The sequence below is a fragment of the Microcaecilia unicolor genome, chromosome 5, assembly GCF_901765095.1.
Source record: "Microcaecilia unicolor chromosome 5, aMicUni1.1, whole genome shotgun sequence".
NCBI lineage: Eukaryota > Metazoa > Chordata > Amphibia > Gymnophiona > Siphonopidae > Microcaecilia > Microcaecilia unicolor.
In genome coordinates, this window is record NC_044035.1 from 237,314,361 (window position 1) to 237,340,844 (window position 26,484).

The following is a 26,484-nucleotide window of genomic DNA, read 5'->3' on the forward strand; positions in this document are numbered from 1 at the left end:
GTAAATGCAGGGCTGCGGGAATGTCAGTATAGAATCACTTATAGAGCATATATGGCAAAAGCAGAAGTGTTTAAATTTAGGGGGGGGGGGGGGTTGGATGTCAGTCTAAGAATGCTCCAGCATCAAGCATCAGCTATCACTAGATGTTTTGCTTTATGGTTCCCTGAGGAAGATTACCGAAACGGGACCGGAATCATCTAGCAAGCTGGAGTGTAAAGCCGCAAGATAAGTGCATCTGTGCTTTGAAACTATGAATGAATAGAGTACTACGGTTATTTGATTGTGATGAGAACTATTTCAACAATTAGAAACAAAAAAGTGTATTAAAAAAGTTACACGGGGGGTTTTAAGTTGATGACTTTTTTGTACGTGCAACAAACAGCCTGGAAATGTTGCCGTAACAGTTGAGACTTTTCCCTCATAGACACTACGATACTGCTTGGTAAGTGGTAATTGCTACATACATAGATTGCAAAATCATTGTTTGTTGACAACCTGCTGTACTGCCTTTCCGGTTGGGCAGGTCAAAGCGGTTTAAAAAGATAAAGCAAATACAACAAAAGTAGGAAAGGAACTCTATAAAATAAATAGGTCAGAAGCATCCATCAAGAAACAATCATACCAAAACCAAGACAACATTAAATTGTCATATCAAGAATTACAATGGACCAGGTCCCAAGCAAACTAGGCCCCAAAAGCTAAGTGAAATAGATGACATTTCGGAGCCAATTTAAATATTTTAAAGAAAACTTCTCTTCAAAGAGGAACAGGAAGAGAGTTCCAAATACTAAAACTGAGCCTCTTGTTAGTCTAAATGAGCAAGAGCGGGAGTGTTCTGTCTCCCGACAGCCTTGCACTAGTTCATAACGTGATCCTGAAATGTGTGTAATGCCTTTACTGTTATTCTCATTTCTAAGGACTTTCGCTGCTGCAGTCTTTCATTGCAAAGATACATGAGCAAGGCACTGTGGCTAATGTAGTTCACAGGCAGTGCAACCACACTTGCTTGGTTGTGCAAGAACTGTTACCACTGGTTGTGAGGCTGCCCAGACCTCCTTTCTCTCTCTGCCGAGCTTGGCTCTTTTGTCTTCCTGCTATCACTTCCTGCTCAGTCTTACTATCTCTGCTCTGAAAGGTCAGCCAGGTATGACCTTTCCTATCTCTAGGACCACCCCTTGCTACCCGATGGCAGGCTCTGTTCCCATTGGCCTCTATCTGCTCCTCCCTGCGCCTGTGTAAAGCCCCAACACCTCTTTGTCCTTTCAGCCACGAGGCTTTCTAACACCATCTAACCAGAGACATGGAGCATGCACCATCCTATGTCCTGTTGAAACTCCCTGTAACGAACCTGGATTTTTACCCTGAAGATATCTCCTCCCAAATGAGATATTGCACATTCCATTCACCTAGCTTTGGACTATTTCTACCTGTTCAACTACCTTCCCCCCCCCCCTGCAATACAACTACCTCTCCTCAGATCTCCACCTCCCACAGCCTCCAGATTAAGATGTACAGAAACCCACTGTACCCGCATGTAGGTGCCCCCCTTCACCCCTTAGGGCTATGGTAGTGGTGTACAGTTGTGGGTAGTAGGTTTTTGGGAGGGGCTGGGGGGCTCAGCTCACAAGGTAAGGGAGCTATGCACCTGGGAGCAATTTGTGAAGTCCACTGCACTGAAGCAGCATCTTTGAACATCTATTATTATTATTATTATTACATTTGTATCCCACATTATCCCACCTTTTTGCAGGCTCAATGTGGCTTACAATTCATTGTGGATACTGGAAATAGAAAAGAATGTACATTGGTTTTACAGCAAGTTTTGGGTACATGATGGTAAAATACATGATAGTGTTAAAGCCATAGACGTTAGGTGCATGATAGTGTGAAAGCAAAAGACATAAAGAACAGTCCTGGGTATCTGTGAGTAAATTATCTGTGATTTATTCAATAAAAGAGACTTCATAAAATAATAGAGACTTCAGGTGATTGGGGTGTCAGGGTTACACTCCATGATGTTGGAGCTTCTAGTTACCAAGCTCCAAGAGTCCTGACAGGGAAATGGACCAATCGGTGTTCAGAACATAGTCTGAGCACTAGCCCTGGAGCATAGGGAACAGTGGTGTAACCAGAAGGCAAATTTTGGGTGGGCCAATTTTTGGGTGGGCATTAGGGTTGCCAACTTTTTAAAAAGAGAACACCACAACATCTGATGCATCTATGCCCTGCCCCTCCCCTCACACTATGTTCCACCCCCCACCCCACTCCCAATTAGAGATATGCATGGGAATGGGGATTGTGGGAATCCTGCGGAACCTTAAATAGCTGCAGGCCACATTGAGAGCTAGGGGGAGATTGCACTCTTCAGTCCCCATTGAGCCATGCAGGCTTATTTTCGAAAGAGAAGGGCGCCCATCTTTCAACACAAATCGGGAGATGGGCATCCTCCGATTTTGGGCGTCTTCAACTGCTTTCCATCACGGGGACGACCAAAGTTCACGGGGGCGTGTCAGAAGCGTAGCGAAGGCGGGACTGGGGCGTGCCTAACACATGGGCGTCCTCGACCAATAATGGAAAAAGAATGGCGTCCCTGACGAGCACTTGGGTGATTTGGTCCATTTTTTGGTATGACCAAGCCTCAAAAAGGTGCCCAAACTGACCAGATGACCTCCCCTTACTCCCCCAGTGGTCACCAACCCCCTCCCACCCGAAAAAAACTTTTTAAATATTTTTTGCCAGCCTCTATGCCAGCCTCAAATGTGGAGGAGTGGCCTAGTGGTTAGGGTGGTGGACTTTGGTCCTGGGGAACTGAGTTCGATTCCCACTTCAGGCACAGGCAGCTCCTTGTGACTCTGGGCAAGTCACTGGGCAACCCTCCATTGCCCCATGTAAGCTGCATTGAGCCTGCCATGAGTGGGAAAGCGCAGGGTACAAATGTAACAAAATAAAATAAATATCCAGCTCCATGACAGCAGTATACAGGTCCCTGGAGCAATTTTAGTTGGTGCAGTGCACTTCAGGCAGGCGGACCCAGGCCCATCCCCTGTACCTGTTACACTTGTGGTGGTAAATGTGAACCTTTCAAAACCCACCAGAAACCCACTGTACCCGCATGTAGGTGCCCCCCTTCACCCCTTAGGGCTATGGTAGTGGTGTACAGTTGTGGGTAGTAGGTTTTTGGGAGGGGCTGGGGGGCTCAGCTCACAAGGTAAGGGAGCTATGCACCTGGGAGCAATTTGTGAAGTCCACTGCAGTGCCCCCTAGGGTACCTGGTTGGTGTCCTGGCATGTCAGGGGGACCAGTGCACTACAAATGCTGGCTCGTCCCATGACCAAATGGCTTGGATTTGGTTGTTTCTGAGATGGGCATCCTAGGTTTCCATTACCGCTGAAAATCAGGGACAACCATCGCTAAGGACGACCATCTCTAAGGTCAACCTAAATTTCATGATTTGGGCGTCCCCGACTGTATTATCGAAATGAAAGATGGATGCCCATCTTGTTTTGATAATACGGGTTTCCCCGCCCCTTGGCTGGGATGTCTTTTGTCATTGATAGCAAGGGTGTATAGCGTCTAGCCGCAATTCTGGTCACCACATCTCAAAAAAGATATAGCAGAATTTTTAAAAAAGTTAACAGAGAAAGGTGACAAAAATGATTAAAGGGGATGGGATGACTTCCCTATGAGGAAAGACTAAAGCGGCTAGGGCTCTTCAGCTTGGAGAAGACGACTGAGGGGAGATATGATAGAGGTCTATAAAATTCTGAGTGGAATGGAATATGTAGACATGAATCACTTGTTTACTCTTTCCAAAAATATTAGGATTAGGGGGCACATAATGAAGCTACTAAGTAGTAAATCTAAAACAAACTGTAGAAAATATTTCTTCATTCAACATGCAATTAAACTCTAGAATTTGTTGCCAGAGAATGTGGTAAAAGCAGTTATCTTAGCAGAGTTTTAAAAAGGTTTGGATACTTTCCTAAAAGAAAGGTCCATAAGCCATTATTAAGATGGGAAAATCCACTGCATATTTCTAGGATAAGCAGCATAAAATCTATTTTCCTCTTAATACTTGTGACCTGTTGGAAACAGGATTCTGGGCTTGATGGACCTTCAGCCTGTCCCAGTATGGCAATGCTTATGTTCCCTTCTTGGTGTCCCTTTTTTCCTTCATATCCACCATCATCCCTCTGTCCCTATGCTCCCCCCTGAGTTGGCTCCCCCGCAACCTCAGTTCATGTCCTCCAGTTCTACCACCTTCCCGTTTCTGGAAAAGGTTTGTTTGTAAATTAATACCTTTCAAATATTTGAAAGTCCGTATCAAATCACCCCTGCCTTTCCTTTCTTCCAGGGTATATATGTTGAGGTCCTCAAGTCTCTCCTCATACATATGCAAATTCCATACCATTTTGGTCACTCTTCGATAACTGTTTCAAGTCTTTTTATGTCCTTAGCAAGATATGGCCTCCAAAACTGAGCACAATACTCCAAGTGGGGCCTCACTGACAACTTGTACAGGGGCATCAACAACTTCTTTCTTCTGCTGATTATACCCCTCTTTCTTCTGGCTGTAGCCACTGCCTTGTCGCATTGTTTCGTCACCTTGAGATCCTCGGACACCAAAGTCCCTTTCCTGAGCTGTGCTCATCAATCTCTCTTCTTCTTTTCTAGTATATCTCCTTTGGATTTCTGAATCCCAAGTGCATCATCACTCTGCATTTCTTGGCATAACATTTTAACTCATATACATATATATTAGGGTTTCCTATATAGAATGGTATCCTCAATCACTTAATTGTGGAACCTTTTTAAATAATAATCCTTAAACTTTTGAAAAAGTCTTTATTCACTTATTAATTCTTTAAAGTGTTATATGGTGCTCAGAGTGAACTTGTGCTGCCCATCACTGGACTCAGACAATATTTGCAGTTTAATACAAGTTTTTATTCCATCACTGCACCGCAGGTCCCTGTCCCTCCATACCACTGTTCAGTGTTCTAATGTTACGGGCTGCACCTGAAAAACCCGATGAACTCCTTGAAAAATGTTTGAAAAGATTATATTCCAACCATCATGTCAATTATGATCAATCTCTTATTCAAAACATAGTCACTTATGCGGGTGTAGTCCCTTAAAGCGGGTCTAGATTCCTCTAGTGTTCCAGTGATGTCCTCAAAATTAACCATCCATTCAGTGTTGGGTTCGCGTGAAGGTGCAAACAACAATTTCCTTGCCAACAGTCCTGTTCCCTCCTCAGGAAAACAAAGCTGTAAGCAAAAGCACTCATTAATAAATACACTCCCCTCCCAGTAAAATAATTACTTTCTAACCTTAACCTGCAAGTACAAAATAAAATTTTCACATAATTTTCTAAATATATTATGACACCCCCCCACCCTCTTAGCTGGGAGAACTTTACCTCCGCCATAGACTGACTTCACCACAAAAACGCTGATGCATGCACACAATCAATAACTTATATAATATACTCTGCCCCTCCTCCTCATTTGAAATCCATCCACATTACAGCACCACCCACGCATTCTTTTTATTCAACCCTTGTGGGGACACTGTAGCCAAAGAAAAAAATAAACCGCTGTTTGAAGTAATATCCCCCCTGTGAGGCAATGCTACTCACAGGAGAACTATGAATTTTAATTCACTTTCCAAATGATTCCTTCTCATCCAATGGTCCACTAGGGATACTTATTTTTTCTGTATCCTCAAATTACTTAAATGCTCAACTGTTCTCTGTTTCATTGGGTGTTTAGTTTGGCCAGTATACCGCTTCTATTCTCATAAATACAGCACAAAATATGTACTATTAATTTAAAACTGGGCAAGTCACTTCACCCTCCATTGCCCCAGGTACAAATAAGTACCTGTATATAATATGTAAGCCGCATTGAGCCTGCCATGAGTGGGAAAGCGTGGGGTACAAATGTAACAAAAAAAGTATAAGTTTGTTATGTTAAACAAAACTAATAAGATTTACAACATGTTTTCATCAAATAACAACCTCATAACAATAGCCAACACAGTGATTGAAATACACCTCTGTATTGACTCTAATTAAACAAGTTACACCTAAACTGACATTTTGTCCATAACCCTAGTGATTTCACCCAGTACCATACAGTTCTTTTATTTTCATCTTCAGGCAGACAGTATATTAATATACTGAGTCCCACAGTTCGGCAATCACATTTAGTCTGCCAGTGTTGGTACACCACCACCTTGATGATCGTACACTTACACATCCAAATTTGTAAAATAGATACCTGTAAAAGCCTTGTGTCTTCGACCCTTGGTGGAGGAAAAAGATACAGGTTCAATCCTGCTATCACCATCAAAATCTCTTCATAGTGTAACCTTGCGCTTGAACAATCAATGGTGTAAAAGTTCTTATATTAAGACCACTTTCATGTGAGTTCTTTTTCACACGGGTAAATCCTTTGAACTGTGGGGACTCAGTATATTAATATACTGTGTGCCTGAAGATAAAAATAAAAGAACTGTATGGTACTAGGTGAAATCACTAGGATTATGAACAAATTATTGTTGCCAAAGTGTCTGTTTAGACAAATACAGGTTGGAGAAATATTTATTACCTAGGTGACTGCAGGCATTCTGTGTAAATTGCTCTATTTCTCATTATTGTTTGCATTGTGTGTTTGTTTACGTACAGATTACAGAGGAAGAGTGTGGATAGCACATACAGCCCTGATGATGGTAAGCCAAATTGACTTGCCCTGATAAAATGACCAAAGAAGGCTTTCCACTGACTGGGTGGCCTTAGCGTTTTGGAGCAGGGCTTCTTAAGCCAGAACTGGAATACTTTCTACCCAGTCTAGTTTTCAGGATATCCTTTCTGACCTTTGCAAACACATCTGTTTCATGTGCACCACATATTTCCAAAATCTTAGAAATAAGGCAACTCTATAAAATGGAAATAATCTGAATAACTGAAGAAAAACCTGAAATTGAAAAGGCCTTAGATTGCAATTCTTCTCAAACATGTGGTAGGGTCTTTAACCACAAAAAACCCCAAGTTAGTGTAAAATGGGAAAATTTGGAATGAGCGCTTCCAGCACCCTCTTTAAATACATCAGTCATGAAGATCATACACATGAGAAAGTAAAGCAACTGGAAAGAATAATCAAAGACACCACGAGACACATCAGTAACAACATAGGAAATCAGTAAAGCGTATAACCTCAATAGGATGCTGAATAAAGTGCTCAAATACAGAAATATTCAAATCCAGGAGGCTATAGTAAAACTATTTAACTTGATTTCTACTTTCTGGTTATTTCTCTAAGACATGGTTTGATGAGTTAATTATGCCAGTCTACAGTGCCTTGTAAATATCTTCACACCCTGTACATTTTTCACATTCTGCTTTCTTAAAAAGATGATTCAAAATTCCTTAAAGTACAAGTGTCTTTCACTGATCTATATACCATAATATATTCTTTTAACATGACAAAAAAACAATTTTAGACACATTTAAAAAGTCATTAAGAATAAGAAACTAGAGGGCCCTTTTACTAAGTCGCATAAGCTACTGTGTGGCTCTTGCGGTAATTTCATTTTTGGCGCACGTCCGATATGCACATCCAAAAACTAATTTTTATTTTCAGACACTCATATCGGACGCATGCAGGTCATTACCGCCCAGATACCGCGTGAGTCTTTCCGCTAGGTCAATGGCTGGCGGTAAGGTCTCAGACCCAAAATGGATGTGCTGCAATTTTGATTTTTCTGCGTGTCCATTTTCGTCAAAAATTTTTAAAAGCCCTTTTTTACAGGCACACTGAAAAATGGATCGGCACACTCCCAAAACCCGCGCCTACTCTACTGCAAGCCATGTTTCAGCGCACCTTAGTAAAAGGACCTCCAAGCATCTTGATTACTTAAGTCTTCATACTCCTTGACTCAATACCAGCCATGAGTCATTTTGGAGAAATGTCTGCCAGTTTTGCACCTTAAATGGTGCATTTTTGCCCATTTTCTTGACAAAGTTTTCTCTAGCATCTGCCAGAACTTCACACAATCTATCTTTCCCTTGATCTTTACAAGTTCCCTGTCCACCATGCCTCACTGTGCAGCTGGTGTTAGCAGGGTGATGCAGTGGCATAGCCAGACCTGAGATTTTGGGTGGGCCCAGAGCTAATATGGGTGGGCACGCACTGTCTATATAAGTATGAGTAGTGTCTCTTGGGATCCTACAAAATAATGCCTAAGAATTCACTTGATGATGGATTTCTAAGTAGTCTGCCCAACAGCTGCTCTGCATCAGTATAACCACATACATACTTAATGGAAAAATTGATATTTTTAAATATAATTACATTATCCCACAATCTCTCCACTGCAAACTTGTGCAAAAACACACTCATATCTTTAAAACCATAACAGCACTAATTCCAAGGACAGGATGAGCTACAACATTATGCTTGAAAAGGCAGAACTGTAATTACACTAGGCTCTAAAACACCAATACACTACCTCGTGAAAAAAAGCAAAACAAAAAGGGCTGCGAATACTACATGCTAGCAGAATACTGCAGCTTGATCACACTTTAAAAACACATGACACAACAGACATGACACAAGGAACTAAAGATCAAAAAATATGAAGGCAAAATACTGAACTGGAAAGTTAACTCAAGAAGTCAGACTCAGCATGCAGCAATACCAGAAAAATTTAAACTTACATGCAAAATATCACAGATGCACATTTCCAAAAGATGACATATTCAAATTAATAAATTCTGAATAAAATACTTTTTTCTGCCTTTGTTGTCTGATCTATTCGCTTTGGTCCCAGTGTCTTCTGTTTTACACAGTGTCTTCTTTCCATTTGATATTTTTTCACTCACCATGTCCACCATACTCCTGTGTCCTTATGCGTCCTGTCTACCATCTGTAGCCCTGCCCCTATCCTTCCTCGAGTTTCAGTATCTGCCCTCAACGTGTTCCAACCCAGCCCTTAAACTCAGCAGTTTTCCCTCCATCCATATCCAGCATTTCTCCTCTCTCCCTTCCCCTCCATCCATGTGCATCTACTTCCACTGTCTTTCCTTACCTCCATCCTTGTCCAACATTTCTCCTCTCTTCCCTGCCCTCCACTCCATCCATGTCCAGCATTTCTCCTCTCTTCCATCCCCTCTATCCATGTGCACCTCCTTCCTGACTTCTCTCCCCTCCCTCCCTCCATCCATTCGTCCAGCAACTCTCCATTCTCCCCTGCCCTCTCCTCCAGCCATCCAGCTCCAGCAAATTTCCACTCTCCCCTTTCTGCTCCATCCATTCATGTCCAGCAATTTTCTTCTTTCCCCTGCCCTCCGCTCCATGTCCAGCAACTCTCCATTCTCCCCTGCCCTCTCCTCCAGCCATCCAGCTCCAGCAAATTTCCACTCTCCCCTTTCCGCTCCATCCATTCATGTCCAGCAATTTTCTTCTTTCCCCTGCCCTCCGCTCCATGTCCAGCAACTCTCCATTCTCCCCTGCCCTCTCCTCTCCTCTAGCCATCCATCTCCAGCAAATTTCCTCTCCCCTTTCCCCTCCTTCCATCCCTGTTGTCCAGCAATTCACCTCTCTCCCCTGCCCATCCTGTTTCTGTCCATCCCCTTCCCCCTTCTATTCAGCGTGTCCCCCCTCCCCCTTCACAGCATCTCCAAGCCAACTTCCGTTCCAGTCTACTCCCGAAGTTGCAGCGACGAACGGGCATGCAGCGCTGCGGTAGTAAAAGCAACAAGGAGACTGGTTCGACTCTCCGTCCTTCACTTCCCTCCCTCTGCGTCCCGCCTTCCTCTGACGTCATTTCCTTTCGGGCGGGACGCAGAGGGAGGGAAGTGAAGGACGGAGAGTCGAACCAGTCTACTTGTTGCTTTTACTACCGCAGCGCTGCCTGCCCGTTCGTCATTGCGACTTCGGGTAAAAGTCACCGTTCCAGTCGTCGTCGCTTTGGTGGGCCTGAGCCAAGATTGGGTGGGCCTGGGCCCACCCAGGCCCACCCATAGCTACGCCCCTGGGGTGATGTACACCACATATATTACTTAGCACTGAGACCAGAAAGTTTGGTCTTATCAGACCACACAACCTTCTCTCATATATGTGCTGTGTTCCTAAGTGTTTCTTTGCAAACAATATACAGCACATTATATGGTGCCTCTTCAGCAGTGACTTCCTTTTGTCACCCTCCCATACAGGTCTTATTTTTTACCTAATCTTGAAATTAATAAACATTTTCTCTAGTCTCAACCAGAGCTTTCTATAGTTCTTGTAAAACAATCAGGCATCACGGTGATCTTGACAGTTTCCTTAATCCACAACTACTGATTTTAAATGGATGGACTGATTTGGTGCTGCCAAATATTTCCATTTTACAATAATGAACCTGACAGTGGCCTAAGGGATATTTCAAACATTGAGCTGTTCTTATAACCTTCCCCTAACCTGTACCTTTAAGTAATTAACTTCATCACAGAATTCTTTTGACAGCTCCATATTCAGAGTGTTTAGACCTTTTTAATTTAAATTCACTTCATACAACAGAACCAGCTTGCTTTTCATTCGGGAGTATTTGAATTGGCTCAACTACTGTGCCTGGGCACAGCTGGTCTCTTTAACATATAGAACTTATTAAGGCAATTTGGGGAAATGGATATAACTTGGTTTGGCTCTGACAAAGGATGTGAACACACGTAAAACATTTTGGTTCCTTATTCTTATTAACTGTCTGAATATTGCTATAATTGACTTTTCCTCCAGGAACTTGTCCAAACCTGTTTTAAACCCAGATACGCTAACCGCTGTTACTACACCCTAACCAGCAGTGTTCCAGAGATTAATTGTTCGTTGAGTGAAAAAATGTTTCCTCCTATTTGTTTTTAAAGTATTTCCATGTAACTTCCTTGAGTGGTGGGTGGGATTGAAGACTAAACTCTAGGCCCTGCTGTGCCTTCTAGAGGATATATGTTAATGCTGTGGTACAAAGTTCAAGTTTTAAAACTAGGGAGGAAAGGGTATGGAGATTAGTTGATAAAGTTTGCTTTTTTTTTTTTTAATTCTGCCTATCAATAACCTACAATTCCTTCTTTAAACCCCAATCTTTAAGTTCCCAAAGCACAGAGCAAAACAGCGTTAAGTGCTCACTAGAGAATGACATGGGGAACCGCAGTAACCGCGGGGATGGGGACGGGGACAGAGCTCGCGGGGATGGGACAGGGATGGGGAGGGGATGGGGACAGGGACAGGGGACAATCTTTGTCCCCGTATCATTTTCTACTTTGAAGCCTGTTAATGAACTGGACGGTTATTTATGTTTAAGTGATGCCTACAAAGATATTTTGATTTTTTGGAAAAACAAGCAAACATACTGGTCACAACTAGCAAAATTTGCATGGGAGATCCTGTACATCCTGCTACCAGCACATCTTATAAGAAGACAACTTCTATTCCAGGAAGGACTGTTGAAGACAGGAGAGCTAGATTGAATCCTGAGATTGTTGATGATTTCTTATTTATCCACAGATTAAAAAAACATAACAGTGCTTTATAGGACATGTTTTTCCCCTCTAGGGCATATAGAACGGGTTGTATTTTATACCCCTGGACATTTTAACAATGTGAATTAGGATTCCTTGGTGTAGTAGAAATCACCTATTGTTGGGGTTGGAAGGGTAGAGGGTGGTGGTGGGAAGGAGGGTTATTATAGCTGCTCATTTTTATTATTGTTCTCTATTTGTAATTTATACACAACAGTTGCACAGCATATTGTTCCTTTTTATATTTTAATAAAAAGATTTAATATAAAATCATAAGTGTTTGAGACTTCTGCAGATGAGGACAGAGCCCACGGGGACAGGGCGAGGATGGAGACAGGGCCTGCGGGGACAGGGCGGGGATGGAGACAGAACCTGCGGGGATCGGGTGGGGACGCAGACAGAACCCATGGGGGCGGGGTAGGGATGCAGACAAACTTTGTCCCCGTGTCATTCTCTAGTGCTCACCCACCAGAGAAATGTTGTCCTCTCTCAGAACTTCTCAGAAAGAAAGTTAAGTGGGACCTTTCCTCTCTATATAGTTTTGATAGAGACTGTTTTTAAAGGTTGTTTGAATTTGTGAGTAATGAGTCTAGCAGTATCCCAAGATTCCTGACCTGTGATTTTAGAGGGAATTCATACTTCCCACAAGGTATTTTGAAGTCAAGTATTTGTCCACTTGTGATAGGTACCCAAAGAATCTCTGTTTTGCTTGTGTTCAGACAGACTTGTTTGTTGTTGTTTGCCCATTTCTGAGATGTGGTTAGACAGGCAGTCAGTTTACTCAAGGCTGTGGGTAGATCTGGTTCAATAGGTATGAATAGTTGCACATCATCAGCATAGATATAGAATTTTGTGTCCATCGACCAAAGCAGCTCAGCCAGAGGCTTGAGGTAGATATTAAATAAAATGGGAAACAGCATGGATCCCTGTTGCACCCCACAGTTCGGTGCCCAAGGTAATGATGTGCTGTTGAGCAGATTGTTATATGTCTGACAAATAGGACTTGAACCAAGTAAATACTGTGCCACTGATACCTGATTCTGCTAGCCTTGTAAGCATAATATTATGATTCACAGTGTCAAAGGCTGCTGAGAAATCCAGCAACACTAGTATTAAGGCAGATCCTCTGTCACGGTTTCTGTGCAGATCATCAAGAAGGGACACAAGAACTGTCTCTGTTCTGTACCCAGGTCTGAAGTCAGCTTGACATGGGTTTAACCAATTATTTTCAATTAGACAGTCGAGTTGAATGCAGACTGTCTGCTCTATAAGCTGTATGCAGATGAGCTAGCCATTTTATACCCAATCCCAGAAGGTCAGTAAAAGAACCTTAAGACTAGGGATGTGTTTTCATTTAAAACATTTTCAATGTTGCTTCATGTCACTTTGAACCTGAAACAGAGAAAAAAAAGAGGGGGTTCTATATTATAAATAGTGTGCACGTAGGAACGTGCAGGACGTCAGGACTCGCAGAAACAGAATCCAGATCAGCGAACACACCGGATTCAGAGACCAGCGCTGAAGGGGACTTCGGCTGGCGGGGGTTGGGGACCCCCACCAGCAAAGGTACCTGGCGGTGGCGGGGGAGAGTTGGCGGTGGTGGGAGGGGGTCGAAAGGGACGGGGGAAGGGCGGTGGCGCCGGGGGGGGACAAAAGTGGAGGGGGGTTGGTGCCGCCAGGGGGGCTAAAATGTGCCCCCTCACCTCGGGCTCTGGACCCCCCTCCCGCCGAAGTCTGGCTACGCCCCTGACATAGGAAACTAAACAAAAAACATTTTTGGCCTGCACACTCCCTAAATAAACAAGTTGTGCATAGCCTAGAATTAAATTCATATAGAAATTTTAAATTAGTTATAAAAGACACTATGAAAAAAAGCTTTAAAAAGTTGTATGTGAAAGAAAGAAACCCCTGGAGAAATACAGCCTCCAAGTAAAACTACAATTAAAAATATTTGATAGTATCATTCAACCAAACCTCTTATGGGAGAGTGAGGTCAAGAAGACAGTACAGAGCCCCCAGTTCTAAAAACATAATCCACAGCTACAGAAATGCCCCTTTAGCAATGAATATAGGACTGAATTGGAGTGCTTCCCCTTGCTAACCACCATACAAAAAGAAATTCTTAAACCTTGGTGTTATCTCAACAATAGTGACACAAACTCCCTCCACTACCAGCTGTTGTATGAAATAACAATCAGTCACAAAAAAAAAAAAATACAAAACCCACACATTCAAGCCATGGGGGTGATTTTATAACAGGACACCTGTGTGAAAGTCCATAAAGACATCTATTTTTATAAAAGCAACCTAAGGGGCCTACCACATGGTAAAAGGGATGTCTGGTCAATTGATTGCCGGTCAGTTGGTAGCGGTACAATTGATCCCCAGGACTTTTGATCGTATGGTCAATTAATCGCATGACAATTGATCATGAACACAAGACTTCATGACAATTACTTAGTAACTTCATGGCTTGCCCCCTTTTGAAAGAGTAAACATGGAATTCATGTTTACCTGCCCCACTATGTTCATGATTTTGTAGACCTCTATCATATCTCCCCTCAGCTTAATCATTTGTAGCCCTTCCTCATATGGGAGCCATTCCATCATCTTTATCATTTTGCTTGCCCTTCTCTGTACCTTTTCCAGATCAACTATATCTTTTTTTTTTTAATGCAGCAACCAAAATTATACATAGTACTCAGGGAATTGTCATACCATGGACCCATGCAGAAGCATAATGATACCCTTGTTTTAACTCTCTGTTGCTTTCCTAATAATTCCTAACATTCCATTTGGTGGATTTGGTTTGGTTTTTTTTTGCTGCCACTACAGTACACTTAACAGAGGATTTCAGCATGTCCATGGTAACTTCTAAATCCTAGCATCATTTAGCTATAATTCAGATTATTCTTCTCTATTCTTCTCTGTTGCTTTGAACTTGTCCACATTACATTTCATCTGCCATCTAGAGGCCCAGTCTTAAAAATTCTCCTGCAATTTCTGGCAATCTGCTTGTGATTTAACAATTTTGAATAATTTTGTGGCATCTGCATATTGATCACCTCACTTGTTCCTATTTCCAGATCATTTATAAATGTGTTAAAATGCACCTGTATAGATCCCTGGGGCACTCCACTAGTCACCCTTCTCCATAGAGAAAACTGACCTGTTTACTCTAATTTCTGTCTTTAACCCGTTTTCACAATAGGAAATTGCTTCCTATCCCAAGACCTTTTAATTTCTCATGAGTCTTTTATGAGGGACTTTCCAAATGCTCTTTAACAACTCAAGTCTTACTACTACTTATCATTTCTAAAGCGCTACTAGACATACGCAGCGCTGTACACTTGAACATGAAGAGACAGCCCATGCTCGACAGAGCTTACAATCTAATTAGGACAGACAAATAGGACAAACAAGAGATAAGGGAATATTAAAATGAGGATGATAAAAAAGGGTTCTGAACAAGTGAATAAAGGTTACACTAAATCAGTCAGATCACCTTTGTAGATGTGCTTATCTGTTCATATTTCTGTCAACACTGCCCTTCCCTGATTCTTTATTGACTGAGCTGATGGGAAAGCATTCAGATGGCATTTATATGTGTGTATGCCTAGATAGAGAGAGAACTGTTACTGCTTTTGTTTTTCCTATTCTTAATACAAACCTGGAAATGGTACAGCTATCAACCTCGGCAGCTTTGAACAGTGGTGGTTTCCATGGCAATAGACTTTTTAATTTGGAGCATGTCAACTCCAATTTTATGAGCTGAGAAAGATGGAAAAGAATAGAGGAGATGAGAAGGAATTGGCACACTAGAATGAATGCCCTTCTCTGGGATTTGTCCTTATTCTCTCCACATCACCCAAATTTGGACAGAGCGTGTTCCCCAGTCATTCCTTAATTTTTTTTTAATTTTCTTATTTACTGCCTGTAAATCCAAAGGCTATTGAAGCAATGTGCATTCAAGTACAGTAGGTATTTTTCTGTCCCTTGAGGGCACACAATCTAACAAGCTGATTCTCAAAACCTACCACCAGCGGTAAGGCCAATAAGTGCAGGAATAATGAGCATATAAATCCTTGTGGCATGCTTAGAGGGCTGTAGTGCAGGAAACAATGTATGCAGCAGAGAGGACACAAATTGTATTTAAATGTAATCAAAGGTATGCTAATGGTGTCGTTTGCTATTCCTTCCCAATGCTCAGAGAACAGCGTACAAACAAACTTTGTCCTTACCACAGGAAAAATATGGAAGGTTTGAAGAGAGGATTTCTATTGATTTCCAGTTTAAAAATCTGCGCGTTTTGATTTCTTTTTGAAGTAGAAGAAAGCCAGTGCAAGCCTGTAAACGCTGGTGCTGAGAAACAAATGTGCATGAGTCCAAGCACACCTGAAAGCACACATTGGTGCCTGTTTTCTGTGCTTAAATATAAGCCTTCCAAGTTTAAAAAAAAGAATTGAAAATCTTATGTTTAAAAGCGCAATAGAGTGGTATTAATGTGTGCTTCACAGTTGGGTTTGCCTGGTGAATGTGCACAAGAACTACGCTTACTGTGAAACTCTTCTGTACATGCGCCAAGCATGTTCCTCTCCCTTGCTTTTGCTTTTACAGCACACATATAATTTGAATATCATTTCCTTTAAGCATTGGAGAGTGAAGGAGTGGCCTAGTGGTTAGAGCACCAGCCTTGTCATCCAGAGGTGGCCAGTTGAAATCTCTCTGCTGCTCCTTGGGCAACTCACTTATCCCTCTATTGCCTCAGGTACAAACCCAGATTGTGAACCCTCCAAGGGACAAGGAAATACCCAGTGTACATGAATGTAACTCACCTTGAACTACTACTAAAAATGATGTGAGCAAAATCCCAATAAATAAATATTTTTCTGCGCTATTCTGGTGGTATAGGATCTGCTCTGTTGGGAGTTCTGAGAATCAGTTTGTGGCTGAGGCAATGGAGGGTTAAATGATTCACTCAAGATCACAAGGAGCTACAGTGGGATTTGAACCAAGCTCCCCTGGTTCCAGCTTGCTGCTCAGTCCATTAGGCTACTCTTTCACTTCATGCTTACCATGTTTGCCCTTTGTTCCACTCCTTCAAAGGGCACCCTGTTTCACCACAAAACTCTGATATGAAGTTGTACTATGGGTTCTCAGACTTGTTCCTGGGTGAAAACCATCAAATCAAATTTTCAGAATATCCAGTGATTATGCATGAGCTAGATCTGCATACTCTGCTTCTGTTGCATATATAACAAACAGTCCAATCAGGGCTGTCCAACCTCAGTCCTCGAGGGCCACAATTCAGTTGGGTTTTCAAGATTACCCCAATGAATATGCATGAGATCTGATTGTATGCAGATAGATCTCATGCATATTCATTGGGGAAATCCTGAAAACTCGACTACGTAACTTTGTAAGTCTATGTACTTTGAAAATAAACATATTAAGTATTTTCCTGGAGGGCTTAACAACTAAAGTTTGTACCTGAGACAATGAAGGGTTTAGTGATTTGGCCAAGATCTCAAGGAGCAGCAGTTGAATTTGAACCCTGGTTCTCAGCCTGCTGCTCTAACCATTAAGTACGGCTAATACAGATAATACATAATCCAAACTTGTTTGGTGAATCAACAATTAACTAAAGGGCGGCAGGTCTGAAACCTGGTGGGCATTTGGCAACCTACTAAAAACATTGACAGGTAAATCATTTTATGGTTGCCAGTAACAACAGGATTTCTGTTACAGTGCTGTTGAACATCACTGCTCACTTGGCCAACTGGAAGATGCTGGACTGGGGAGCAAGTACCTGCATATTTTTCAAGAATGCTGCAAATATTGTTTTGTTTAATATATTGTGTTATTTTGGTGTGTTTAGTGTGTATAATACCATCAGTAACAGAACTACTAGGTGGGCGGGGAGAGGTAGATGTGTTCAAAAGTTACCCCCATTGTCCCTTTACTGCTGACATAGGGCTGAATGTGTCACAACCCCAAGGATTTTAACTTGGCCCACCACACCCTCTCTCACTCCACTCTAACACCACCCCAGCCTCGCCCCACTTTAGTCTCCCCAAACATCTGAGTCACTGACTGCCTAAGCCCATCAGTATTTATGGATAAGCAGAAGGAAAGGTTTGCCTTCTCTACCCTCCTCTGTTCTAGATGCCCTGGTTCTTTACGATTACCAATTTCGGCTGAGTTTTGCACAGTGGTATACTGGGACATTTTTAACAACAGGCTCTCTCTCTCCAGGTGTAGCCAGCCCTGCAATCTGGGGGAGGGGCATGGGGACTAGGGGAGCAATGCATTCCTCCCCCTCCTCCCACCCGTGCAGGCACGCTAGCCATACCTTTGCTGGTGCCACTTCCTGTTGCGTGTTTCTTGCTTTGAGCAGCATGCCAGGAATTCTATGTCCTGGCATGCTGCTCAGAGCAAGAAACAAGCAGCAGAGAGCTGTGGCAGTCCATTTATTTGGCTGGCGGGGCTCAGTATCCCTGCCAGCAAAGGTAAAGGAGTTCAGAGATGCCAAAGGTGGCCCATCTCAAAGCTGGAGATTTACCACCACTATGCTGGAGATTGAAGACCAATGAATGAGGTTTTTCTCATGAGCCCCAGGCATGTCTAAAACCAGTTCTGGCAGATGCACATTCCAAAAACTGACATTCTAATCAATAAATAGAAAATAAAATTATTTTTTCTACCTTTGTTGTCTGGTCATTTTATTTTTCTTATTGTGTTGGTCCCAGTCTCTGGTTTCTGCTTTCCTCTTCTCTTAACTGTTTAGGCAAAGTCTCCTTTTAGATTTGGCACTTCCTTTCTCTTCATGTCCACCATCCTTCTTCTCTCGCAAGTCCAGCACCTCTTTCCCTCTCTGTGACCTCTCCCTTCCTTATTCCCCTCAATGAATCTCTTTCTTCCTGTCTAGCACTGCTCTTTCTCATTGCCCCCCCCCCCCCAATGCAGTACCACTCTCCCTTCCTAATGCTGCACCCCTATATCCCTCCTTACCCCCATTCCCAATGCAGCACCACTTTCCCTCCCTCCCTCCCCCTCCCATGCAGTACCTGACTGGCTATCTGTGGTCCCTTGTTGCTCTCCTCCACCATAATGCAGTATCTGCCTGCCTCATTGCACCACCCAAACCAGCACCTCTCTACTCTCTTCATCTTTGTCCTCCCCCTACACCTCCTTGCCTCTTCTGCTGAGATTAAGTTTTTTAAGCAGTGCTGGCCCAAGCTGCTTCAGCCAATCCCAGGGCCTTCCTTCAGCATGTCCCACCCCCAAGAGCTGAAGGAAGTTCCCCAGGATTGGTTGAAGCAGCCTGTTCCAGCTGATGTGCCAGCACTGCTTCAACAAAATTAATCGCTGCCGAAGACAAGGAGGTGCAGGCAGGGGAAGGACAGAGAGAGATCAGAGAGGTACTGCATTGGCAGTGGCAGAAGATGCCGAGCCCCAGGGGAGGAGGATGCCGCCGCCAGGAGGGGGACCCAAGTCACCCAAGCCCAAATTTTGGGAGCTGGTTGTTGAAGCAGCTTACTTTAACAACTGGTTCCCAAAATTCGTAAAAAATTACATTTCTCTCTTAATGAAGACTTTTTGTCTCTGGAAGCGCTGGAATGAGGAGGCATAGGATGAAAAAGAGAGGGTTTAAAACCAGGAATAATCTGTGGAAATACTTCTTAAAGCAAGGATGATGGCGATGAAGGCTGTATCTGAATTCAAGGAAGCATAGGACAATAGAGAATGACACGGGAGCGGGTAATTGCGGTAAACTGCAGTATTCCGCAGTAAAACCACAGGAATGGGGAAAATTTTCAAAGTTTTATTGTGGGTGCAAAAAGAGGTTATTTCCCCATCCTGCAGGAGCAGTAATAACCCCTGCATCCGCGGTATAACAGACGCCTACCCAGGGGTGTAGTTTGGGGGCAAGGGGGCATTGCCCCCCAAACGCAGGTCTAGCGCAACGCTGCAGGCAGCTCTTCCCGCCCTCAGCTCCTGGACAGGCTTCCTCTTCGTTCCTTCCTGTCCCCCCCCTCGCACGCGTTTAAAACCTTTTACTTTCCTTGCAGCGACGGCAGTGAAGCACACAACACAGCGGGCTCGCCTCCAGTCTTTCCTTTCCCTCACTCAGTGTCCCGCCTTCTTGCGATGTATTTCCTTTTTCCGCGAGGGTGGAACACTGTGTCAGGGAAGGGAAAGGCTGGAGGCGAGCCCGCTGTGTTGTGTGCTTCACTGCCAGGAAAATAAAAGGTTTAAACAGTCGGGGGAGGGGGGCAGGAAGGAATGGAGAGGATTTAGCTGACACCAGTGGCAGCTAAATGCGCTGTGATTGGCTGAGGAAGACCTGGAGGGGCATAATCGAAAGTGACGTCCAAATAGTTTTGATTTGGATGTCCTCACACGTCCCCACCACCGATTCTCTTCGGCGGTGGTCATTTCGGGCACCTTAGTCATAAGAAAAACACGTCCAAGAGAAGGACACCCATCACAAAATCGGAAGGAAAAAAACGTCCAAGTGCTCGTCAGGGACGTCCTTTTTTTTTTTTTTTTTTTAGAGTGAAGGAAGTCCAAGTGTTAGGCACTTGAAAGGACGTCCATGATAAGCACTTGGACGTTTTTTTTTTTCCGATTTTGTGATGGGCGTCCTCCTCTTCCCACTGGTCACCCTTGATCTTTACATGAGTCCCGCTCACAGCAGCCCCAGCCAGGCATTAACGAAAGATTCAGACCTCCCGTTAGGTTTTCCACGGTGCATGGGGTCAGAAAACAGCTGTGCATCTGCCTTGCATACACATTATAATACTAATTAGCTCATAGGAGCCACCTTTTCAAAATTATTGGGGGTGCTAAGCCCAATGGAAATGGCCCCTCCCTGGACACACACAAGGAATTTTCTCAATATTGGGGGTGCTCAAGCACCCACAGCACCCACAGAGTCAGCTCCAATGAATTAGCTCATTATAATAACTTTTAGATCATTTGCATTCCATTTTAGTTAGCTGCTACCGTGACAGGAAAATGGCTCAGAGAACCCTTTTGTGCATGTCTTGTTTTACTACTTGCTCGCTAGACTGGCTAGAACTGGTTTAAAAACCACGTTGCTGGCTCATTAAGTTTAGTGCATCTGGCTCAGAGACACAGTCAGCACTTCTCCTTTTGCTGAACTCCAAATTCGAGCAAGGGTGTAATCTTTGGTCTGCCCAGTTCCTAATTGGCCAAAACCCCTTTGCAAACGAGTTAGCCCTTTGAGTCACATGACCAGAGCATCTAGCAATCCAATGAGGTCATGGCAGGCTGAGGCAGCCATGAGAAGGGCTGCAGGTATCCAGAAACTTCAGTTCAACAATGTCCTAGTTATACTTTCATGCAATTTGTCTTGATTGAGAAATGGACCATTTAGTCTTACTCCTTTTCCTGTCCTTTAGCCAGTTATCGGTCAACAATAGGGTATTACCTCCTATGACTTTTTTGATATACTGAGAAGTATCTTAAGGAAGGCTTTATGAAATACTTTGACAATTTAGATATTGTACACAGTGCTATATAGACTGAGGCATAGATATGGATTAGAATTGGATATAAGTAAAGATTAAAATGTGAGTATGGATTAAAATTGAATATGGTTGTAGGTGTGGTTTGAGACTGGGATGAAATATAGCTACAGGTATGAATTGGGCTATCTTTTTATTTCTCTTTGCTTTAATTTCAGGTGCTGGCACAGTGACTGCTTCACATCCTATCAGCACCAGCACACCTGAGGGAAGTAGCTATGGGGCGATAGGTGAGCGATATACCATGTTCATTGTAATTTGGGATGTCTTATAAATTTTCTCTGTAAGGAGAAGGGGCAAGGTTGAATTCTAAACCACTGTGATCATTTTGAGAATGTCTCTTGGAGATGAATATACAGATGGTATGTAACTCATGTCTGAGGGGGACAGATTGCAGACTTCTCTAGGTTTATTAACTTTTGGGGGGGGAGAGGGGAGGGGGGTCAGTGGTTCTTCCTGAAATCTCTTTTTGTGTTCATGAGTAAAATTCCTTCTACAGTACACAGGAATCTGCTGCCTATGTTCCTGTCATCAGAGTGGTGCAGGCACTTACTGATCATCTTCTATTCTGGTTTTCTTTGGTCCCTTTATCTTTCTGAAAACCTCAACTATTGAGGTTGAGGTGAGAGATGATATGTTTTTTACAAGACATATGTTGAGGCTCAACATATATCCTGGAAAAACATATCATCTCTCAACCTTTGCTGTGAACATAAGGATATAAGAAAAGTCATACTGGGTCAGACCAATGGCCCATCTAGCTCAGTATCCTGCTTCCAATAGTGGCCCATTCAGGTCACAAGTACCTGAGAAAATCCCAGATAGTATCACGATCCATGCTACTGACTCTAGGAACAAGCAGTGGCTTTCCCTATGTGTATCTTAATAGCAGACTTTACCTTCAGGAACTTGTCCAAACCTTTTTTTTAAACCCATATACACAAACCACTGATACCACATCCTCTGGCAATGAGTTCCAGAGCTTAACTATTCATTGAGTGAAAAAATATTTCCTCCTGTTTTTTTTTTTTTTTTTACATAGTACCATATAACTGCAGTGTCCCCTAGTCTTTGTACTTTTTGAAAGAGTAAAAAATAGATTTACATTTACCCGTTCTACACCACTTGGTATTTTGTAGACCTCTATCATATTACTACTACTACTTAACATTTCTAAAGCGCTACTAGGGTTACGCAGCGCTGTACAATTTAACATGGAAGGACAGTCCCTGCTCAAGGAGCTTACAATCTAAATCCCCCCTCATTCATCTCTTTTCCAAGTTAAAGAGTCCTAACCTCTTAAGCCTTTCCTCATATGATAGGAGTTCCATCCCCTTAATCATTTTGTCACTCTTCTTTGAACCTTTTCTAATTCTGCTATATCTTTTTAAAGATATGGCGACCAAAATTGCACATAATACTCAAGGTGTGGTCACATCATGGAGCAATACAGAGGAATTGTAATATTCTTTATCTTATTTTCTATCCCTTTCCTGATAATTCCTAGCATTCTGTTTGCTTTTTATATTAAATTTTTTTATTGAACAAAAGAAATAGACAGTAAACAAATAGTACAACCAAAATATGATTCAGAGATATAAAATAGCTAAACAACCCCTCATCCAGCCCTATCCCCACTCTAGCAGATAGATTTAGTGATTTAAAGAATAAAGGGGTTTTTATGCCAATGACTGGAACCACTCTATAAATCCTGTTCTAAAGAGAAAAAAAAAGGTAATACAGGTTGGGTTCTGAGGTTTTTTCCCCTTTATGCTAATCACACTATTCTGCTTTATGATGGCTACATTGTAAATGGTATTTGTCAGCATTAAAAAGATGTTAATTTGGAACCACACCACCCGGTGATCACTAAATGCCAAATTATTGCCCACTATAAAAGCATAAATGCTTTCCCCATTTGTAAGCATCAAGTCCAGTGTGGCCCCATCCCATGTGGATTCCACAGAAAATGCAACTCCCCCTGTACTGTGCAAAACATAAACTCCTTATGTTTCCCCCATGTCCAACATCTTCCCTCTTTCCCTCCAGTCAAACACTTTTTCCTCTTTTCCCTCCCTCTGTCTCTTCTAACTCATGGTCCAACATCTCTCCCTCCGTTTACTTCACCCTGCGGTCCAATATCCCTCATTTCTTCCTCACTCCCCCCCCCCCCCCTTCACTTCTAGGCCTGGATCCAACATCTCTCCTTCCCCTCCTTCTTCCCCTCTCCCTATCTCTTTCTTCGCTACCCCCCCCCCCCCCAACGCATTGTCCAGCATTGTTCTCTCCCTCCTTTCTATGCTCTGGTATCTTCCCCCCCACCCTCACCCCGGTCTACCTTTAACACATTTTTGCCCTCCCAAGCACTGGCAGTGGTAGGTTTCACATAACGCTGTCTGCAAGACCCTGGCATCTTCCTTCTGCCATGCCCCTATAGAAACAGTAAGTTGCACCAAAAGGAGTGAGGCACAGCAGAGGGAAGACACCAGGACCATGCAGGCAGTGTTATGTGAACGCTACCCCTGCTAGTGCTCGGGGGGGGGGGGGGGAAATGCATTTAAAGGTAGAGCGAGGATAGCATGAGAGGGGGGGGGATTGCTGGAAGGAGGACAGGGAGAAGTGAGATATGCTGGAGGGGTGGGAGATACTGTCGCTAGCCAGAGGAGCAGGGAGTTGGCTGCTGCAGGGGAGCCAGTGAGGTAGGCTTTCGGTGCCCCTGAGGCTTGGTGACTTGAGCCAGTGCTCACCTAGCCCACGCTTTGAGCTGGCCCTGATTAACCATTACAACCAATCTGATTTAAGTATCTGACTGTATATTTGGTGATATTTAGTGATAGAAAGATACTGATTTGCAGAGCAGTAGTGGTCTTGCAGTCCTAATGGAGGATGCCTCAGTCTCTAGGCCAGTGGTCTCTGCCAATTTTTAAGTCAGAGCCACTTGAGGTACAAAAGGCTGAAGGAGAATCGACAAATATCTTCCCACAAGGAGCCAGGATACCGACCAATGTATACCAATGATATCCATCCCCATCAGTCTGCCTAGAATACCTCCTTACTTAGGCTAATGCCACCTGGCTTTCTCTCCATCCTCTTCCCCCCCCCCCCCCCCCTCCCGGTCCCACATCTCTCTTTTTCTTTCCCATTCCCCCACCAGGTTCAGCATCTTTCCTCCCCCCTCCCCGTTTTCTCTGCCAGACACCCCCAACTCTGACCCAGACTCGCTTCTAAAAGCAGGAGTGATACTCAATTACTCTTGCCGCAAGTGCTGCCATCTTTCAAAATGGCAGTGCCTGACCCCCAGCAGTACTTCCCAGTGCTCTGCTAAAGGTCAGGCACTGCTATTTTGAAAGATGGCAGCACCAGAAGCAGAAGTGATTGGGCATCGCTCCTACCTTTAAAATTGGGTGCGAGGTTTGGAGGTCAGGTGCCTGATAGGTGGGAGTTCAGAAGAATGTCGGGGGGGGGGGGGTAAAGCTGTTTCAAGGGCTGTGCAAGCGGTGGGACCACATAGGATTTAAGGGAGGTAAGGATGCCAAAATTGCCCTCCTTCCATTGTCTCCTCCTCTTAGTTGTGGCGGAGAGGGAGTGCCAGGGGCTCAGTACACTCCTGTCAAGGGATGTCCAGAGGAATACTCGGAGGTGTGTCCGGGGGATCAGAGGAGTGTGCAGGGGGTGGGGGGGAGGATCGAAGGAGCCATCTAGAAATCAGTGGGAGCCGCCATTGGCTCGTAGACCTTGCATTGATGAACACTGCTTTAGGGATTAGTGGTGTTAATGTCCAGGAGGAAGTATGTATATAGAAAGAGATCCATAAATGCCCACAGATGGTGGTGAGGGCACTTTTCAAATTCTTGCATTGGTGTAAAACCCACAAATAGTTTTCCCCACAAATTTTATACCAATTCTTTTTAAAACTGCTGAGAGGAAAAAGTACCTGCAGAGATTTGCAACTCCTCTTTCTGCAGGTATTTTTTCTGGCTCAAATGCACATTGTTGCTTCCCCTGACTTAACCCTACCCTGGGAATGCTTTGGACTACAGAGCATGTACTTTTACTCACATATAGGATGAGAAGTTTTCTAAAAGCCCTTTTACCCAGGTATGTAGCCATTTACACAGGTAAATGTTTTTTTAAAAATTGGCTTTTGTATACCTCCACAATAATGGTGACATTTTTACTTTATCATAGATGAATCCAGCTCCAGTGGTGGTGGCAGGAATCCATCTCCAGCTGCCATTCCTCGGCCCCGTTCCTACTCTGACAGCTCTGTAGAAGAGGAGAGTGACTTTGACACAATGCCAGAGATTGAAAGCGATAAGAATGTTATTCGCACTAAGGTAGGAACAACTGCACATACCTCCTGTTTACAGAAGGATTCGTAGGATTATAGAGCTTGTAAGAATAACAGTAAGATAATAGGGCTATGAGAAAGATCTTACTGCATGATGAATCTATTCCATGTAATTTCCTTGGGTAGTTTTATCTCTGGAATCAGATTTCTCATAAAAGAAAGGACAGTTGAGGTGTCAGGCAAAGAAGTAAGGCTCAAATCTCTGGTCCAGGTCTCTGTTCCCTGCATTGGCTAGGGATGCTGCAGAGATGATGTCTACAGCCCCCCTGAGAGGAAGGTAGACCCAGTTATTACTCGGTGAGGACACCTACTGGTCAGAATTAGGATCCACAGTTGCAGAATTTCAGAGGGAGACTAGTGCACGACTACCAGCTGATAAATATTTCTTAAATGGCTGGGCCAAGTAAGAGGGAGGGGGGTATATATTAAGGGACCTTTTTTCCCCACTCTCTTTCTCTCTTGGGTAATGAAGATTCATTAACATCATAACCCAGTACCAAGTGAGCTGAAAGCCTAAAGCAGCAGGAGGAAGCTGCCAGGCCAAACATAGGGCCCCTTTTACTAAGCCATGTTAGGCTCTATGCACGCCCAACACAAGCCAAAATGAACTTACCGCCCGACTACCACGTGCCTCTTGCAATAATTTCATTTTTTGCGCGCATCTGCTATGCACTTATGGAATATATTTTTTATTTTCGGACGCCCACCAAGTGGCATCTGACACACGTAGGTCCTTATCGCGCAGATTGTAAGCTCCTTTGAGCAGGGACCGTCCTTCTTTGTTTATTTTGTACAGCACTGCGTAACCCTAGTAGCGCTCTAGAAATGTTAAGTAGTAGTAGCAGTAGATTCCTTACCGCTAGGTCTATGGCTAGGTCTATGGCTGGCGGTAAGGTCAGACACCCAAAATGGACGTGTGGCAATTTTGATTTTGTCACACGTCCATTTTTGGCAAAAAAGTTTTTAAAAAGGTATTTTTGGTAGGTGTGCTAAAAAATATTTCTGCACACGCCCAAAACCCG

General features: G+C 43.5%; 1 protein-coding gene across 1 annotated transcript in view; it reads left to right on the forward strand.

The window, feature by feature from the left end:
• The window catches only part of SIDT1 (SID1 transmembrane family member 1), a 234,634-nt gene that overhangs the window by 109,023 nt on the left and 99,127 nt on the right, over positions 1–26,484 (forward strand). Inside the window, exons 11-13 of the mRNA XM_030203910.1 lie at positions 6,692–6,735; positions 21,270–21,341; positions 25,300–25,448. Coding sequence (XP_030059770.1) covers positions 6,692–6,735; positions 21,270–21,341; positions 25,300–25,448 — 265 coding nt within the window. The remainder of the gene's footprint in view (positions 1–6,691; positions 6,736–21,269; positions 21,342–25,299; positions 25,449–26,484) is intronic.